Source organism: Budorcas taxicolor, chromosome 8, assembly GCF_023091745.1.
Source record: "Budorcas taxicolor isolate Tak-1 chromosome 8, Takin1.1, whole genome shotgun sequence".
NCBI lineage: Eukaryota > Metazoa > Chordata > Mammalia > Artiodactyla > Bovidae > Budorcas > Budorcas taxicolor.
This window is the reverse complement of record NC_068917.1, coordinates 68,039,301-68,058,868: the sequence shown is the minus strand read 5'-3', so window position 1 is coordinate 68,058,868 and position 19,568 is coordinate 68,039,301. Positions and strand designations below refer to the sequence as shown.

At 37.3% G+C, this 19,568-nt stretch overlaps 1 protein-coding gene across 4 annotated transcripts in view; it reads left to right on the top strand.

Annotated features, from left to right (window-relative positions):
• TEX10 (testis expressed 10) overlaps positions 1 to 19,568 on the top strand; it is a 49,774-nt gene that overhangs the window by 4,126 nt on the left and 26,080 nt on the right. For all 4 annotated transcript variants that reach the window (XR_008199816.1, XM_052644798.1, XM_052644797.1 and 1 more), the window contains exons 3-8: positions 1,400 to 2,112; positions 2,491 to 2,734; positions 6,870 to 6,982; positions 15,538 to 15,776; positions 16,488 to 16,623; positions 18,005 to 18,180. Coding sequence is in view for 3 of the 4 variants with exons in the window: in XM_052644798.1 (XP_052500758.1) it covers positions 1,400 to 2,112; positions 2,491 to 2,734; positions 6,870 to 6,982; positions 15,538 to 15,776; positions 16,488 to 16,623; positions 18,005 to 18,180 (1,621 nt within the window). In the remaining variant the exon portion in view is untranslated. The remainder of the gene's footprint in view (positions 1 to 1,399; positions 2,113 to 2,490; positions 2,735 to 6,869; positions 6,983 to 15,537; positions 15,777 to 16,487; positions 16,624 to 18,004; positions 18,181 to 19,568) is intronic.

Below are 19,568 nucleotides of genomic sequence, written 5' to 3'. Positions count from 1 at the left end.
AATCTTCCTAACCCAGGGATCGAAGCCAGGTCTCTCACATTGTAGACAGACGCTTTACCGTCTGAGCCACTGGAGAAGTGGCTGAAGATTGGAGTTTATCTGTTTTTCGGAGGTCATGCTGCCACTACAACTTTCCCACTTCCTCCAGAAACACTTGCTCAGCTAAAGTCAAAGTGATTTCTCCCTTGGATATTCATGTGATAATTTAATATGTCATCTGAAAGTAATTTTTATATCTTTTTGATGTGTTAAGTTTTTGATGTGACAGGTCTTCAGCTGTTTTTATAGCTCATTAGGATAGGACCCTGTCTTACCCATTTTTGAACCTTTACAATGCATAGCTATTCCAGATTCATAGTAAATGTGTGAAATTAATTGAAATTTAAGCAGTATTTTTGCTTAAAAATGTAACAGCTTTATTGAAATGTAATTTGCACATAATATTTATTATTTAAAGTGGACAGTTCAGTGGTTTTTAACATATTTACATTGTTAGGCTGCTATCACAGTAATCTAGTTTTAAAACATTTTTGTCACTTTAGAAAGAAACCTTATACCTATTAGAAGTTGCTCCCCGTTTCTTCCCCACACTAGACAGCCACTAAGCTATCAGTAAAGATTTGCTTATTCTGGACTCTTCATATAAATGGAATCATGAAATGTGGTCTGTTGTTACTGGTCTTTCATTTAGCATGTTTTTGATGTTCATCCATGTTACAGCACATATCAAAACAATACTTCATACCTTTGATATGTCAGATAGTATTCCAGTGCAGAGCTATGTTATATTTTTTCACTCAGCAGTTGATGGGCATTTGCTTACTCCCACTTTTTGACTCTTATGAATAATGCTGTTAGAGACATTTGTGAACAAATCTTTGTGAAGATACACGTGTTCTAGTTTTGCTTTCTAATGTCTGCAGGTTAAATAATATCAAAAAGATATTTGAAGTTGTGGTTTCTTTACAGATTATATAAATTATTCTAAATAGAATTGCCATATGTTACACTCTGAATAAAATACACAGACACCCTGAAAGACCACTTAAAATAGGCAGAAAATAGTGTAAATACGTATATGGTACATAGTAGGTCTTTAAGTGATAATGATGATTGCTGTCAGTTTAAACGACAGTGTGCCTAATCCTGTGTAATTTCAAAACGAGAAAATACTGAAAGTTAAACAATTCTTTTATGAAGCCAAAGCTACGTTAAAGCTAAAACTGTTTCTGATCTTAATAAAAGGTACATTTTTCTCAAAGTAACACTTGAAAAATACCTACTGAAGCAGCCCTGGACACCCACCGAAGTGTCACTTTATTAGCATAGTTTCAGTTAGCACTGTTTATTTGAAAATGATGTGTATGTATATACCTAAAACCTGTATTTTTATTTATAGGATTTGCTGTCACAGATGCATCACTACAATGCTGGGGTTAAACAAAGTGCTCTTCTTGGACTTAAAGACCTTTTGTCTCAATACCCATATATAATTGATGCACACCTCTCAAACATATTAAGTGAAGTGACTGCTGTGTTTACAGATAAAGATGCTAATGTACGATTAGCAGCAGTTCAACTTCTTCAATTCCTGGCCCCCAAAATACGAGCTGAACAAATTTCTCCATTTTTTCCTTTGGTAAGTGCCCATCTCTCTAGTGCCATGACTCACATTACTGAAGGAATTCAGGAGGACTCTTTAAAAGTTTTGGACATTCTGCTGGAACAGTACCCAGCTCTGATTACTGACCGTAGCAGTATATTGCTTAAGAATTTTGTAGAACTTATTTCTCATCAGCAGCCGTCCAAAGGACTGGTAAATAGAGACAGATCCCAGTCCTGGATACTTTCTGTAAATCCTAATCGGAGACTCACTTCTCAGCAGTGGAGGCTGAAAGTCTTAGTGAGACTCAGTAAATTCCTTCAGGCCTTGACAGATGGATCCAGTAGGTTGAGAGAAAGTGAAGGACTTCAGGAACAAAAAGAAAATCCCCATGCCACTAGCAACTCCATTTTTATCAACTGGAAGGAACATGCCAACGACCAGCAACACATCCAGGTTTATGAAAATGGGGGTTCACAGCCAAATGTCAGTTCACAGTTCAGGCTACGGTAAGGATTTCAGTTACGTCCACACTCAGTTTTCCTGTATTGAATTATAACTGCTGACCATTGATGGCTAATGGCGGGAGACACGCAGGTGTCTTCCAAAGTTTCAATAGTTACTCATAATTTAATTTTATTTACTGATGGGAGGAGTCATTTCAAAGTATACTAATTTACTCATTTCTAGCAAAGCCTAATGGAAAGTAAAAATTGATCATCTTTTGGCTTTGTCTTAGAATTCTGTTTTTCTTGCTAGTGTTGATCAATGTAATTATCAATTCATGGTGCTTCATTTTACTGGTACTTAATATATTTAAGATTTAAATTAAGCAAGGAGTAATATTTTTTAATTAAAAATTTTTCATTCTTACCTTTCCTTGCTAGGTATCTGGTTGGAGGACTAGGCACTGTGGATGAAGGCCTGTCGTCTACTGAAAACTTGAAAGGATTTATTGAGATAATAATTCCATTGCTAATTGAGTGCTGGATTGAAGCTGTGCCTCCACAACTAATGGCTTCTGTTGGAAATGGTATAGAACGAGAACCTCTGCAGGTTATGCAGCAAGTTCTTAATATTATTTCCCTTTTGTGGAAACTCTCTAAACAACATGATGAAACTCATAAATTGGTGAGAACTACTGGGTTATTTTCTGAGTAATGCCTTTTATCATAACTGGACAGATTAAAAATCAGTGTATTACTACTAACTGGTTATGCATTTTCCAAAAAATTCCCAAGATTTAACTATAAACTTGTAACATTTGCTCAAAACTGCAAATTAAAATATTTCTTTGAGTTTATCTTTTAATTTTTAAGTGAAATGTACAGCAAGGTGCTTGATTTCTTTTTTTATTAACTATATAATAATGTTACATTGTATTATTTATGGCAGATTGATTACATAGGAACATTCTAGTGTCTGGAGACCTCTTACTTGATTTAAAAAGTTGGTTATTAAGCAGTGTCTTCCAGTTTGGGCCACGTTACAGAGTTTATGCCAAGAAATGGATGAAACTGAAGATCTCATATCTAACCCTGAGTTGTTTTTAAACTATTACGTTTCAGGGAAGAAGTTATATGTAAATTTGCTTGGTGTATGCTTTTTTGTTTTCTTCTTGATAAAGGATGTAAATTGGAAAGCATTTCTTAAAGTTACCTTTACTTTAGGTAAGCTGCAATTGCCAGTATGGTGCAAGTGAAGTTAACCTAAGTAATTCCAAGTCATAGAACAGTTTCCACCTAGCAAACATGTTTCTAGATGAGTGAATTTACCTCCTGTTTGGGGAGATTTTGAGTATTGGTGGGCTTTTTAAAAGTGTTTTGTTGTGGGGAATATAATACATAGTCCATGGCACAAGTAAGGAAGAACATGCTTAAGTGATGCTGGATTAATGTGGTTAATCTTAAAAAAGGCAGCTGCTGCAACAATACTTTAAAGTTTGGAGCATCGTTTTATAGGAGAATTTCTGCAATGACTTGACTAGGAAGTTGTGAATCTTTGAAGTTGCCTACATATGTACAGAATGGACAAGGCAGTTTTTTAGTTTTGTTTAGTTCTTTTTATTTCAGGCATTTGGGTGTTTAATTATTCATGGGCACCTTAATGCTTATTATTGCTTTAGTAATATTTGTAATTAGATAGAATGGTAGGACTAAATGCAGATTCATTAATTGTGTAGTTTTGGATCATCTACTGTCATTCAGATAACACTACTACTGCTGCTGCTAAGTCACTTCAGTTGTGTCCGACTGTGCGACCCCATAGACAGCAGCCCACCAGGCTCTGCCGTCCTGGGACTCTCCAGGCAAGAACACTGAGATAACACAGAATCTAAACAATGCCTTAGTTTTATGAATATTTAAAATAGTATGTTTTAGAAATATTCTGTGCTATTACAACTAAAATTATTTATTAGCAGTTCATTAACATAGGATACTAAATTCAGAAGACGGTTTTGCACAGACTGTTGAAAGTTATGTAGAACAGTAAATTGGGATAGTGTATAAAATTGAAATAAACCGAGGGTGGTTAATTCAAATAGAAATAGTATTTAAAAGCATCCATTGGTAGAATTCTCTAATTTACCATGGCAGATTTGAACTGTAATAACTGAATAAGGTAAATCTATTACTTTGCAGACAGAGTATAAATATGTATGTTACACCAGATGACATTAAAATGCCTGTTGTTTTATTTTTCATTACCATTCCTGCTGTTAGTTCCTCTTTCTCATTCACCTTAGTTATAGCTTAGTACTTAAGGTACTGAGTGGTCAAAGTTCAGACTTTAGGAGGAATGAAATGGCATTCCTTGGTCTTGTAATTATGCACCACAGGCTGAATTTTTTTCAGCAAATTCAGAAAATGTAGGTTTTCTGTTGATAAATTGGCATCTGTATTAGGGTGCCAACCTAAGGGTAACTGACTGCTTACTTTTTAAGTTTTGCTAAATGCATATAGTGTGTTTGTATTTTGCTGCATAATTGAGAGGTTTCATTTTTGTCCAGGTATTTTTTTTAAAAAACCTTTTTAGGAATTTGAAATCTTTCATCTTTGGAAAGAAATTTCAAGTTAACACTAAATCTTATTTATAGTGGTTGAGTACTCAGATCCTGACTGAGGTGGTTTATTTCTAATACACTCTTTGTATCCTTAGTATCCTTAAAGTATATTGTGTTTAATATTTTTAAGACACACAGTTGTTTTAAAATACAAAGTAACATTAACTTTTTAGTTAACTTCAGTTTTTGGAGGCCTGTATTAATAGCTTTAGGTCAGTATTATAATTTTATACACTACGGAGATTTTGTTGTATCTTAGCTTTGTATTTTAATGCTTGCTACTTTCAGTCTAAATGTTTCTTTATTGTTTCATTTTACCATGAAGATCAGAATTTGTGAGAAAGAATTGGATGCAAAGGTTAATTGAGCATATGTAAATTTGGCTGTTCAATTAAAATTCAGTTCCTCACATAAACAGTGGTCACATTTCAAATGCTCAGTAGCCTCAGGTGGCAGGTGATATCAGCACAGATATAAAATAGCTCTGTCACTGCAGAAAGGTCTTTTGAATAGCACTGCTTTGCAGTAAGTTAGGTTCTGTGCTAGACTGTGGGAATACAGAGATAAACATGACTGACAAGGCAAATACTTAGCTCCTGGTGGGGTTGAGAGATGATGTCCAACAAATAGATGATGTCCATCATGTCATCATTAGGAAGAAAGATGAAAGTGGGATAAGAGAGAACATGTAATGAAACTGCAGGGAGGGGACTGTTAAATAGGTGGTCGGGAATGCCTTCTTAACGTCTACATGTCACTGAATGAAGAGAAGGAGCAAGTCTTGTGAAGACCTGTGGGAAGAACCTTTTAGGCACAGGGAACAGCAAGTGCAAAACCCTGAAGTGAGAACAAATTTGACATATTTGAGAAATGGCAGCAAGGCCTATGCAAGTGCGGTACTGGGACAGTGGTGGATGATGAGGGGTGAAGTGACAGTAGGCACATCGTGTGGTTCCTTGTGGTCTGTGGTAAAGAGTTACAATTTTAACCTCAGTGTAGTGAAAAGACATTGGAGGGTTTTGAGCAGAGGAGTGGTATGATCTAAATTATGTTTATTTAACTTTAATATGTCACATTTACAAATAAAACAGTAATAAACTCCCATGTTCTCATTCTCCAGCTCTAGCAAAACTGGGGCCTAACTGAGATCATTGATCCCATGGATGACCTGTCCTTCCTTTATATACATTATCTCCTTTATTCTTTCCTGTAATATTTTGAAGTGTGATTTATGATTTAAACGATCACCCTGGCTGCTGTGTAGAGAATTAAGTTTAGGGGGGCAAGAGGAAAAACATGAGGACCATTGGGAGACTGAAACAGTAATCTTAAGTGAGAGGTGATGGTGGCTTGGAGTCCTACGGTAGCTAGTGGTTGAAGTGATGAGAGGCAGCTGGATTCTGGTGAAAGCAGCGGGAATGCTGGTGTATATAGTAAAGAAAAGAGGAGCAGGAGTGATGCCTGTATTAATGGTCTAAATGATGGTGTGACCACCCATAGGAGAGTTCAGTTTATTCATGTTAAATTTAAGATGCCTATTAGAAGTCCAGGAGTTGTCAAGTACATGTTTTTAGGTCAAGAAAAAGAGAAGAACCTAGTGAAGGTAACTAAGTTTGGCCTCCAGTTTTGCTGGAGCTGGAGCTAGCTATTGTAGCATCTCATGTCCCATATCCCAAGCAACCCCTCAGTCACTGGCAGACTGCAATGATTGGTCCTCTGGATAGCAGGAAATCAGTGTTTCAGGTAGGAGAACATGATACATTGAAGAATACTGCTGAAGAATTTTAGACAAGTACAGTGACTTTTGAAGGTGTGAAATGCCTTTAACGAGCAGTAGCATTTCTAGAGAATAGTTACTCTTAAATGGAATACTAGGGAGAAGATTTTCTTGTATATTTTATAAATATTAGTAGTTTGAATTCAGAATTTTATTAAATCTTACTTTCTCCCTTTTTTCTCCTTCTAAGTAGATAAATGCATGTAAAAATAAAACCAGCAAAAAGAACTGTGGGTGAAAATTTGATGGCCTAACAGTTTATTCAGATTTTAAGATATTTACATATTATATCATTAGCAGAAGATGTATTATAAGGGTAAATTTGTAAGTGAATATTGACAAGTTGTTGTTTCTGCTTAAAGTCTTATTTGCTATTTTAAGTTATTGTTTCTTATAGATTTTCTAATCTGTGCTTATTTTACTAGGAGTCATGGCTTCGAAAGAATTACCTTATTGATTTCAAACACCATTTTATGAATAATTTTCCATATGCCTTAAAAGAAATAACCAAGCAAAAAAGGAAAGAGACAAATAAAAGGTATTGCCATTCTCTTCCACTGTTTAATCTGACATTTTCAGAAAACAGTCTTAAACTGAACTTTGTACACTGTGAGGTGTTTTTATATAGACTTTGTGAAGTAAAGAGAAAAGCTATAGTATCTGATCTTAAAGAAGTCACTTTAAGCCCTGGACTTGCAATTTTACTTAACTTTTATTTTTATTTTTAATCTGTAAAGTGAATGTTTTGTGCTAAATGAGTGTCAGCTATCAAATTGTATAGATAAGAATTTAATAAAAATTTGCTAAGAGTGGATAGTTTATTTGTGAGAGGCGCTGTGTAATTACTGAATCTTTGAGAGCATAACATCACTAGTTTCTGCTCTCATTTATATACACAAGGAAGCGTAATATAACTATTATCAGTATCCTGATGGAAGAGAGATAATTGGAGAAAAGTAGTTCTCTTTTTTAAAATAAGTGGAAAGAATGAATAATGGATGAAGTTTCACTGGAAAAGTGTAAGCCTGGAAGTTATTTCAAATGATTACCTGAAGTAAGAGCAGATAAACGTAAAAACAAATTACCCAATAAAATTTGACAAGCAGATACAAATTAGAAAACTCAAGGTGTAATTCCCCAAATGAGCAAACACTTGAACAGATGTTAAAGTCTGTCAGAAGGTTCTTAAATTTATCAAAAGGAAGAATCAGTGAGGAGAATCAGTGAGGCTCTTTGGGCAGAGTTCAGAAGATATGCTCAGAAGTGAAAAGTATGTTGTAGGCAGATAAACTTCATTCATTCACCGAAGTTTTTTGGTCTCTCACTGTAAGTAAAGTATTATGACAGATAATTAGATGTCCTAAGGTATACCCTTTGATCTCTTAAGTGATTTCATAAATTGCAAAAATCAATACAAAATCTTAAAATTGATAAAAATGTGTGTCAGACTCTAGTCATGAGATGGAAATCATACCAGTGATTTTCACAGAGAATTTAATACAAACGGGTTTTAACTAGGTATTACACTAGGTATTTCCTAGTTTGATGGAAAATGGAAACTAGGCATTTCCACTTCATAGTGGAAAGGTGAACGGGAACAGTAAGGTACTGCAGAGGTAGGCCTGCAGGAAGCGGCCACTGCCTCTCGACTGGGAGAACAGAGAGAAGAGGGCAGGTATCTTGAGTCGCTGTCTGGAGCCCAAACTCAGCCCTCTAGGACGGGGTTTGCACTCAGCTGGGACTGATGTCTGAGATCAGGAGAGGGGCCCAGTGGGATAGGGGTACAGGATTCAGCAAAGGGGGTTCTGGCTGGCTGGCGCTGGTGTTCCAGGGGCACAATGATGCTGGTTCTGTGTCAGGGAAATACAGACTGGAGCTGACTCTGGCTGTTAGAATGAACTGCTGCTGGCCTGAAGAGTGGTTGGGTTGCACTGGTGGCAAAAGGGAGCAAAAACTAGAAGTAGGAAGCAAACAGAAAGTGCCGCATTTTCCTCTTACAGCTTTCCAGTCTCAAGTACCTCTTTGCTTCCCAGCTGGCTCAGTGGTAGAGAATCCTGCCAATGCAGGGGACAGATTTCAATCCCTCGGTTGGTAAGATCGGCTGGAGAAGGAAATGGCTACCCGCTCCAGTATTCTTGCCTGGGAAATCCCATGGACAGTAGCCTGGCGGGCTGCAGTCCACGGGGTTGCAAAAGAGTCTGACACAGCTTAGTGACTAAACAATAACAAGTACTTTATTGGCAGAGCCTAACAAGAAGCAAACTGTAAAGGAGAAAATGTGGCTCACTCCCAGAATCACAAAGTAAGAGTGTGGAAGGGTGGTTTTAAGGCTGAGAAACAAAAGGTCAGTAACTTGCAGGAAGAAAAATGAATCTACATATTTAACACAAGGCATATTTAAATGTCATTAGAACTTTATGATTAAGAAATGCTATAGGAATTCATAGGAGGAGACAGATCCTTGTTAGGATAAACAGACAAAGCAGTGTTGGAGAATAGTGTTTTAACATGAATGTGACTTTAGCAGGCAGAAGTGAAGTGGAGGATGATTGTAGTAATGGAAGGAGATATTACAGGGCATGAGAAAGCCATAGAATGGTGTAATGGAGAACATGGGACAGACCTGCATCACATCAGTTTCTATTGATGAATACCCTTAATGTTGAAAGTCATTTTTTTGTCTCTGACCCTCATTTCTCTTTCATCCTTGGTCCTTTTGGCATTGAAGACTTGGTTGGATCAAAACCATGTTTTAGGACCATTAATTTAGAGTTTCTGGAGTTGGAGGTGACAGAACCAAATAGGGAGATACTTTCTTGAGCAAGTAAGTTGTTAGGGTTTGTTTCCTCCAGATACAGTTTTCTTATTGATACAGAAGTTTTTAATCAGGTGCATGGGATAAGCTTTAGAATATCCTTCAACGTGTGAATATAATTATATGTGTTTTTTATGTTGTCAAGTAAGAGGTTTCAGATATAGTTTTCATCAAAATGAGATTGAATAAAAGGATGTTTGGAATTTGGTAGACCATTAAATGTAAGTAAACTAATATCATGGCATCTGGTCCCATCACTTCATAGGAAATAGATGAGGAAACAGTGGAAACAGTGTCAGACTTTATTTTGGGGGGCTCCAAAATCACTGCAGATGGTGATTGCAGCCATGAAATTAAAAGATGCTTACTCCTTGGAAGGAAAGTTATGACCAACCTAGACAGTGTATTAAAAAGCAGAGACATTATTTTGCCAACAAAGGTCCGTCTAGTCAAGGCTATGGTTTTTCCAGTGGTCATGTATGGATGTGAGAGTTGGACTGTGAAGAAAGCTGAGTGCCGAAGAATTGATGCTTTTGAACTGTGGTGTTGGAGAAGACTCTTGAGAGTCCCTTGGACTGCAAGGAGATCCAACCAGTCCATCCTAAAGGAATCAGTCCTGGGTGTTCATTGGAAGGACTGATGCCGAAGCTGAAACTCCAATACTTTGGCCACCTCATGCAAAGAGTTGACTCATTGGAAAAGACCTTGATGCTGGGAGGGATTGGGCGCAGGAGGAGAAGGGGATGACAGAGGATGAGATGGCTGGGTGGCATCGCCGACTCGGTGGACATGAGTTTGGGTAAAGTCCTGGAGTTGGTGATGGACAGGGAGGCCTGGCGTGCTGCGATTCATGGGGTTGCAAAGAGTCGGACACAACTGAACAACTGAACTGAAACTACTCGAGCATATGGGTGTACTGTCATTATTCACTTTATTGGACACTTAATATGTTGAAGGCACTTAGGAAAAAGAATAGGGTAACAAGAGTATATCGATGTAGTAAGGAGCTGGTCTTGCTCTATCATGGGGGCCATAGGTCCTAGAGAGGGCTGCCTGCCTAGAGAGTAATTTGTGCCAAGATATAAAAGGTGAAAAGAACTATGAAGAGACTGAGGTGGTGAAATTGTGGAGTTCTTAACAAAAGTGGATTGACAGTGGATTGACTATCATAAATTTCCCTAGTGATTTGTTTTGAGGGTCTGCAGGCTGCTCTTATACTTCCATAAGGAAGTACATTGACTATTTCGCAGGTAGCCTTTGGAGGCTAGCTACTAAATTCACAAGTTAAAGTTAGAGGAGCCAATGTGGCCTAGGCCAGTGGTTCTCAATTTTGACCTGATGTCTAGATTTTTTTAATCTTGGGTGGAACTGTGGAGTTACAAAAGATACTATTTTCATTGTGGTAGAATGTCGATAGCATAAAATTTAACATTTTGACCATTTTTAAAGTGTACTGATTGGTGGCATTAAGTACATTCACGGTTTTCATGTTACCAAACTGAAACTCAATACACATTAAATAATAACTTCCTATCCTCTTCTTCCTGCAGGTACTGGAAACTGCTATTGCACTTTTCTTCCTTTATTAATTTGAGTGTTCTGCGTACCACATACCAGTAGAAACTTAAAATACTGTTTTGTGTCTGGTTTAACTTAGCATGATATCTTTAACGTTTATTCATGTTGTAGTGCTACTAGCATTTCATTCCTTTTTTTTTAAAATGGAGTTTAGTTTGCAGGCAGATTTTTAGATTCATAGTAAAATTGAACAGAGAATATGGAGTCCTCGTATACTGTACTCCTGCCTCTGTGGATGCATGGCCTCCCTCACTGTCAGCATCCCACACCAGAGCTGTATATTTGTTGTAAAATACGAACTTGACACATCATTTATACTCAGTCTTTGGTTTATGTTAGGGTTCACTCTTGGTGTTGTACAGTCTGAGTTTTGTGTAAGACACGGTGTCATACATGGTATTTTCACTGTCCTAGAAGCCAGTTCGGAGAAGGCAATGGCAACCCACTCCAGTACTCTTGCCTGGAAAATCCCATGGACAGAGGAGCCTGGTAGGCTGCAGTCCATGGGGTCGCCAAGAGTCGGACATGACTGGGCGACTTCACTTTCACTTTTCACTTTCATGCATTGGAGAAGGAAATGGCAACCCACTCCAGTGTTCTTGCCTGGAGAATCCCAGGGATGGGGGAGCCTGGTGGGCTGCCGTCTGTGGGGTCGCATAGTCAGACATGACTGAAGCGACTTAGCAGCAGAAGCAAGTTGCCCTCCAAATATAGAAGTTCTGCACCTGTGGATTCAGAAAACCACAGTTCATAAACATGATACCCCATCTGCGGTCGGTTGACTACGTGGATGCAGAACGGTCTGGAGGGCTAACTATTCTTCACCACCATGCATTCACAGTTTAAAAGAACATGCCAGTTTCACTTAAAATTGTTCTTAAGTGGTAAAAATTACTAATCGTGTTAAGTCACAGTCCTTGAAAACACATATTTTTAATATTCTGTGTGGTGAAATGGGAAGTATGCCTGAAGTATTTTGGCTACATACCAAAGAATGATGGTTGTCTCAAGGAAATGCACTTGTCATTCTGTTTGTATTTTCTGTGATGGACATGATTTTAATTTGAATGACTAACTGTGGTTATTCAGACTTGGGTATTTGCAGATGTTTTCTCAGAAATGAATAAAGTAAGCCTATCAGTTCCAGGAAAATAGTGTCTGAGCTAGAGATAAAATTTGAATCTTTAAGCAAAAATGAATATTTTGGGAGAACTTGTATCCACCATCTGAGTTTTATCTGTATATCCTACTTTTTTGCTCTTCATTTTTTTCATCTCTCTTCATTAGGCTTATTTAGAAGCTGCTAGACGGTTTACACACACACACAAATACATATATGTATAATGAAGGAGAATATATGTATTCTCCTTTATTTCCAAGGACTATTTTAACAGAGCGCAGTACTTGGGTTTGGCAGTTTTCTTGTTTGAGCATACTGACAGCAACACTTTGCTCTCTCTTGGTTTCCACTGCTGTTAGGAAGTCAGCTATGAGTCTGAACTATTGCTACTTTATAAAAGTTACTCCCCCCTCCCCTCCCATAAGACTTTTCTCCTTGTCTTTTATTTTCTGCAGTTTGATAATGATGTATCCAGGTGTGGTTTTCTTTTTTATTGATTTTCCTTGGAATTCAGTGAGCTTCTTAAATCTGAGATCTTGAATGAAGTGTGTAAACACATCTGAAAAAGATCTCATCTTCAAAAAAATATTTGTGCCATTTTTCTCCTTCCCTTTAAAGATTAATTGAATGTGTATAAGACCCACTTACTGATTTTTCTGTTTCTCTTTATCATTCAAACATATATTTGTTGAATTTGTTTTGTTTTTATTTTTCAGTTCTAGAGTTTCTGTCCAGTTATTCCAGCACCGTTTGTGGAAAAGACTATTGTTTCTATTTTGGATTGCTTCTGCTCCTTTGTCTAAAATCATCAGTTGACTGTACTTGCAGGCCTCTCTTGGGGTTCTTGGATTAACCTATGTTTGTCTATTCGTTCACCAGTACCATACTGTCTTGATTACTGTAGTACAGTATGTCTTGAAATTGAGTGGTGTGAGTCCTCCAACATTGTTCCGCTTCAGTCTTATATTGGGTAGTCTAGTGTTTGCTTTTGTGTATAAACTTCAGAAATCATTTTGTTGATAACTATAAAGTAACTGGCTGGGGTTTTGATTGGAATTGTGTTGAATCTATAGATCTAGTTGGGAAAAATTGTTAACTACTGAGGTGATGCATAACTGGGTCTGTTTTATGTAAGAGCTCTCTTTACTTCCAGTTCACCCGTACTCTGAAAGGGAAAGCCCTTAAGGGTCCAGCTTGAAGTAGGAATAATATACCAGAGTCCCTGTGTTTGTCTGGCTCTGGGGTTTGACTTTTCCCTGTGAGGCCTCTGAAAGGTTACTTCAGTTTTTTAGCCCTTTTGTTGGAATTGGCAGCAGCCCTTGGAAGTTGAGTGCTGTGGTCTTGCTTTATTTGGGGGACCCAGCAATTGATCATCATCTTGTTCCTTCTTGAATGCTCTTGAGTTGTTAAAAACTATTTCATCCAGCTTTTAAAGTTATTTTCAGGAAGGGAATCAGTTCTAATTTCCTCCTCTATCATTGCTGAAAATGAGTTTCCTCAGTTTCCTGCCTCCCTCATAGAATTGGTGGTCAGTGTATTTAGACTAAAATTTTGTGTAAATTCTTGGAGGAGCAGGATGAATTCTCCCAACTTTTCTATGTCTGTTGACACCTTCCAGACAGTAATAGGTTATACTGCTTAAGATAAACTTAAGTAGATCTTCAAAAGCTTTACCTGTGGTGAAGAAATGTTGCAGTCGAGCTTTTGTGTGGTCTGGTTAGTAAACAGTGTGCCTTGGTTTTGGACACTGAACAGTTGGGCAAAGAACCTACCAGTAGTTTTGGGTTTGTAGTATATAGATTGCTGGTCATCTGTCCCAGTTTTCATTCATTCTTCCTCTTTGTTATAGAATTCCCAGTTTTTTGCTGGGCATTTGCTGTGCTGTGCTGTGCTATGCTTACTCTCAGTCATGTCCTGACTCTTTGCGACCCCATGGACTGTAGTTTGCCAGGCTCCTCTGTCCGTGAGGATTCTCCAGGCAAGAACACTGGAGTGAGTTGCCATGCCCTTCTCCAGGGGATCTTCCCAACCCAGGGATGGAACCCAGGTATCCCACATTGCAGGCGTATTCTTTACCAACTGAGGTACCAGGGAAACCCAAGAATACTGGACTGGGTGGCCTATCCCGTCTCCAGGGGATCTTCCCAACCCAGGAATCGAACTGGGATCTCCTGCATTGCAGGCAGATTCTTTACCAGCTGAGCTAAAAGCTCACATGCATGTATGCATTTAAGCAGACTTCAGATCCAGCTAACTTTTATTCTTCCATACATCCCCCTTTCTCCTAGTCTGTACCAGCATTGTTTCTTGAGCTCCTCACGTCTTGCCTGTATTGCTCTAATAGACATACAACTACTTTGTTTAGAGTCTTGTAACTGATTTTTTCTTTTTCATCAGCAGAAAAGAAAGAACTTTTCAACTATGTTACTCCTGTGCTTGCAGAATTGATTTCAGTGTCCTTAGCTTTCAACTCTTCGTGATCTGGTCCCATTTGTCATTCTTAACTCTACATTTGATACCCTAATAACACCAAATGTTAAAAATTTCCCTTCCTTTGTATTTGTGGTTTGTTACTACTGTGTCCTTTCTCATGCTTAATCCAGGGTTAACTTTTTCTTTTAAAATAAGTTAGTTTCAGGTATTATTTTAGTTTAATCAACTTCCGTGTTTCTGAACATGAAAATAAATAGGCTCTGCCCTGCTGTTGAATGCAGTGTAGCCTGAAATCTACAGTGTTTATATAGTGTTTATGTATCTTTTAGTGGTTTATATCCTTAGTTGCAAACTTTGTTTTTGTTAGGATAATCTGTTAGAACCTTTTTTTGACATTTCTTTCAAGCTTTGAAAGAAATGTGTTTTATATGGCTAGGAAAAAGTGATTTCAATATGTGACTGATAAAATTAAGTTGTTTCAGAATCGGGCTTATTTAGACCAGTCTTCACACATAAGGAAATTGTGGTCAGGAGAAATCAGTGATTCTATTAAGTCAAAATTAGTTAGAAGCAGAATCAAGGTCTATTGTGAGTTTCATCCTAATACAAATATCTGCTTAAAATCTTCAAGTGTGTTTAAGTTTTCAAGTGTTCTTATCCCCACATTACATATAGGATTACCAAGCCGTGTTTCAAGGGCCTGTATTTTTTGTGTGAATAGCAACTTGGGTAATGAACTGAGCAGGATGCATTCTTAATTTATCCCTTAACAACCCTGATTCTGTAATGAATAGTTTACTTACAGTCGCTTTTATATACCTACCTTCTTGGCAATTCATTCTGGGAGGAATGAAGTGAAAGTGAAGTCACTTAGTGGTGTCCGACTCTTTGTGACCCCATGGACTGTACGTAACCTGCCAGGCTCCTCCGTCCATGGGATTTTCCAGATAAGAATACTGGAGTGGGTTGCCATTTCCTTCTCCAGGGGATCTTCCTAACCCAGGGATCAAACCTGGGTCTCCCGCATTGCAGGCAGACTCTTTACCCTTTGAGCTACCAGGGAATCTGGGAGGAATAGTTAAGTATTTTAGTGAAGCAGGCATGGTAGATAACAAGACGTAACAGTTATGTATGTCTTTGTTTTTAGCATCAAGCATTGCACGATTCTCTCGAATAATGTAGATCATCTTTTACTGAATTTAACACTGTCTGATATCATGGTCTCCCTGGCAAATGCCTCAACTTTGCAGAAGGATTCCAGTTGGATAGAAAGGATAAGGAAATTTGTAACAGAAACCCTTGAAGATGGCTCTAGGCTAAATAGTAAGCAGCTGAACAGATTGCTTGGAGTCTCCTGGAGGTTAATGCAGATACAGCCAAACAGAGGTAGGTGTTAATGCTTTGTCCTTATTTAAGAGAGGAGCTCTTATGCATGCTATTAATATTTAGAGTCTAACTTTGAGTTGATAACTATCAAACATTTCACATAGTCATTTACGTTCAAGCCATAAAAGGTAGCTAGCATAATCATGAAGGAATATCTCCTTGAACCCTGATTGCTGAGAACACCCCTTTTTCAGTGGGTAGGTCCACTCTGAAGCTGATGGGAAGGTTTTCTACTAGATTATATAGTTGGAGTGAAAGGAGGTATGTTTTATTAAGAGGAAGTGACATTGAGCCTAAGGATGAAGAAGTACTCTTTTCTGATCTAATTTGACTAGAAATTGATCCTTCTCTCTTTACCTTTCTTGCTACTTGAAATTATGTTGCATTGTCAATTTTTACTGTGACTTAATAATTCTTTTCATTCAAAACAGAGCTTTCCTGGTTGGTTCCTGGCTTATCCACCTTTCTAGTATTCTGTTCTTCGCTGTCCTTTCCTAGGTTTGTTGTCTCTTAGGAATATTTGTACTGTAATCTCTGGTTGGTTTGACTTTTGTATTAGGCCATTGATGTAGGATTTTGATGGTAGTCATCAGTTTGTGGCTAAAATCTGCTTTGTCATAGGAACAAGGTGCTTCTGTGCTTTTTAGAAGAATTATGGTGCTGGTGAAGAAATATTTCGACTCACATGCAATTGTTTTCTCTTGGTTTTAGAGGCGACAGAGTCTCTCATAAAGGCAGTTTATACATTGTATCAGCAAAGAGGCCTGCTCATTCCAGTTCGGACTTTGTTACTGAAGTTTTTCAGTAAAATCTATCAAAAAGAAGAACTGAGATCTTACAGAATCCGGTACAGTTCCCTATGTTATTTTGCTTTTCTTTTTCTTACCAGGTTACTTTCTAATCTGTATAATAAGATGATAGAGTGATTAAATCTTTGGAGAAATTCTTTTATCCTTTTTGGTTTCATAAAAAAAAATTTTTTTTATAAAGAGGTGTACATAATAGTTCCAGTAACCTTTATACACATAACTGAGAAGGTAAACGTCTCTTTGAGCATATATTTCCACTTGTCTGATTAACAGCTAAAGGACAATTGGAACCACCTGTAGCAGCCTCAGCTTTTTCTTTTGCTTCCCGTAAATTTTATGGAGGTTTAACCTCTGGCCCTTAGTGACATATTGGGACATATGGTATAAGAATGAGGGCAGTGGAAGAGGAGAGGTTTACAATAGGTGAAGGAGATTAAAAGGTACAAACTTACTTATAAAGTAAATAAGCCATGGGGGTGTAATATACAGCATAAAGAATATGACCAGTAATACTACAGTAACTTTTATTAGGACAGGTGGTTACTAGACTTGTGACCATTTGCAGTGTGTACAGTTGTCAGATTATTATGTGATATATTCCTGAAACTAAGATAATACTGTGTGTCAAAAATGTTTCAATAAGTTTTTAAAAATGGGAGTATTTTAAAGTGAGAAAGTTCCTGGCTTAGTTTGGTGCTGTCTGGTGACATAGACAACACAAAGAGTAGAACTAAGGAATCTGTTTTTAGATACGGTGAGTTTGAGGTTTATTTGGGATAGTCTGGAAGAGATGTTTGAGTTAAGATAAGAGATTTGGGATACCTCAGCATACATAGGTAGTTATTAGAACATATTCGAGTCTTTACTGTGAGTCAGGGCTTTTCTTAATTTTTCAGTAATTCTCATACTTCGATGTAGGCACTGTTGGTTTCTGCCTTACAGAAGGAAGCTTAGGTTAAATAAGTTGGTGAGTGTCATGCTGCTAAAGGGCAGCCAGACTGAGACTTAAGTTCGGGTCTGTTAGACTCCAAAGGTCATGTGTAAATCACTAAGCTCTTGGGGGACAGCAGAAGTGATTGCTGTGTCCGAGATGAGGCATTAGAGAGTTAGCAAGTATAAGAAAGAACTGAAACAACACAAGTTTGAAGCCACTTAATGTGGGGCACCCTATACTGAGTGCATCAATAATAAAATAATTATTACAAATTAGTATAAATAGTTCACAAGAAGTGGAGTAGAGTTTGTGTCCTTTAAGATAAAACTACAATTTACATAGTGCCCCAAATTACATAAACTTTTAAAATACAGTGGGGTAAACCTTAGAGAATGCTATAGCTGAATAAATGATGCCAGCCATCTTATAGGCTCTCAAATGTTTAAATAAATGTGGTGTATTTCTCTTCTCTTTGATGGCCTTAGATACCGTAGTAAAGTGTTATCACGTTGGTTGGCTGGTTTACCACTGCAGCTTGCTCATCTCGGCTCCCGAAACCCTGAACTTTCAACACAGCTTATTGACATTATCCATACTGCTGCAGCCCGAGCAAATAAAGAGCTGCTCAGAAGTTTACAAGTTACTGCTCTCCGAATCTATGGTAAGAGTTTTGTGTACCTGTGTAAGTAGTACTCTGTCTGCCCCAACTTAGGAACGATGTTTCAAAGGGGAGACCTTTAGGTTTTACTTTTCCTTCAAATTAGGCATTAATTATACCATGGTAAAATGAACAAAATATCAACCAGTAAATTCATTTTCAATAGTATTACTTAATACAATAGTTTTAGAAAATTAAAGGTTGTAGATGTTTCTTCAAATCTTAAATTGTCTTTTAAGCCACGAAACTCACAAATTCAAAACTGACCTGGTATTCTTAGAAAATTATTTTAAAACTTTGATGGCACATTTTACTTACTTAATCATTATCAAAATCTTGTGTGGCTTTCATATATTAATTTTTTATTCACCCTTAAAACCTTTTCATTCTTTAAGCAAAAATATCAATAAAAACATACTGACATATATACATATGTATAATTAGTATTTATTATTGGGACACAATTCATATACCATAAAATTGGCCATTTTACACTGTGCAATTCATTAATTTTTAGCATATTCCCAAGATCGTGCAATAGTCACTATTCTCTTATTCCAGAATATTTTTATCACCTCAGAAAGAAACTCTGCCATTAGTAGTCTGTCCCTATTTCCTCATTTCTTCCTTCCTCAGCTCCTGGCAACCACTGCTCACCATTTCTGTCTCTTTGTATTTGCCTATTTTGGTCATTTCTTAGATGAAATTGTATAATGTGGGTCTTTTCAGTCTGGCTTCTTTCACTTAGCATACTGTTTTTAGGATTCATTCATGTAGCATATATGAGTACTGCATTTCTTTTTAATGCTGAGTAACATTCCATTGTTGAAGATACACCACTTTATATTTATCCATTTATTAGGTGACGAACATTGGTTTGTGTCTACCTTTTGTGTGTGGTATTATAAAATCTGTATTTTTTAGTATTGCTTATATGTAGGGGTGTGTGTGTATACTCAAATAAGTCTTTGGTGTTAAATTAGGTTGATATTATAATTGTCCCTGTTTGGCAAAAGTGCTTGCTTTTTTTACTGTTTTGCTTTGTTTCTGATTCCTTTAACTCCATCAGTTTTTATTTCAAATAACACATTTGAATGTTATGAAATTCAGTGTTAAATGTTATCTCTAAATAATGATTGTATTTAGTCTTTTACTCTAGGCAGTACCTTAAGCCATACATATATGCTTTTTGATAAAACTTTTTTCCATGTAATTGGTATGTTAGAATTCAACATGCTAAGTCACATCAGTCGTGTCCAACTCTGTGTGACCCCATAGACGGCGGCCCACCAGGCTCCCATCCCTGGGATTCTCCAGGCAAGAATAATGGAGTAGGTTGCCATTTCCTTCTCCAGTGCATGCAAGTGAAAAGTGAAAGTGAAGTCACTCAG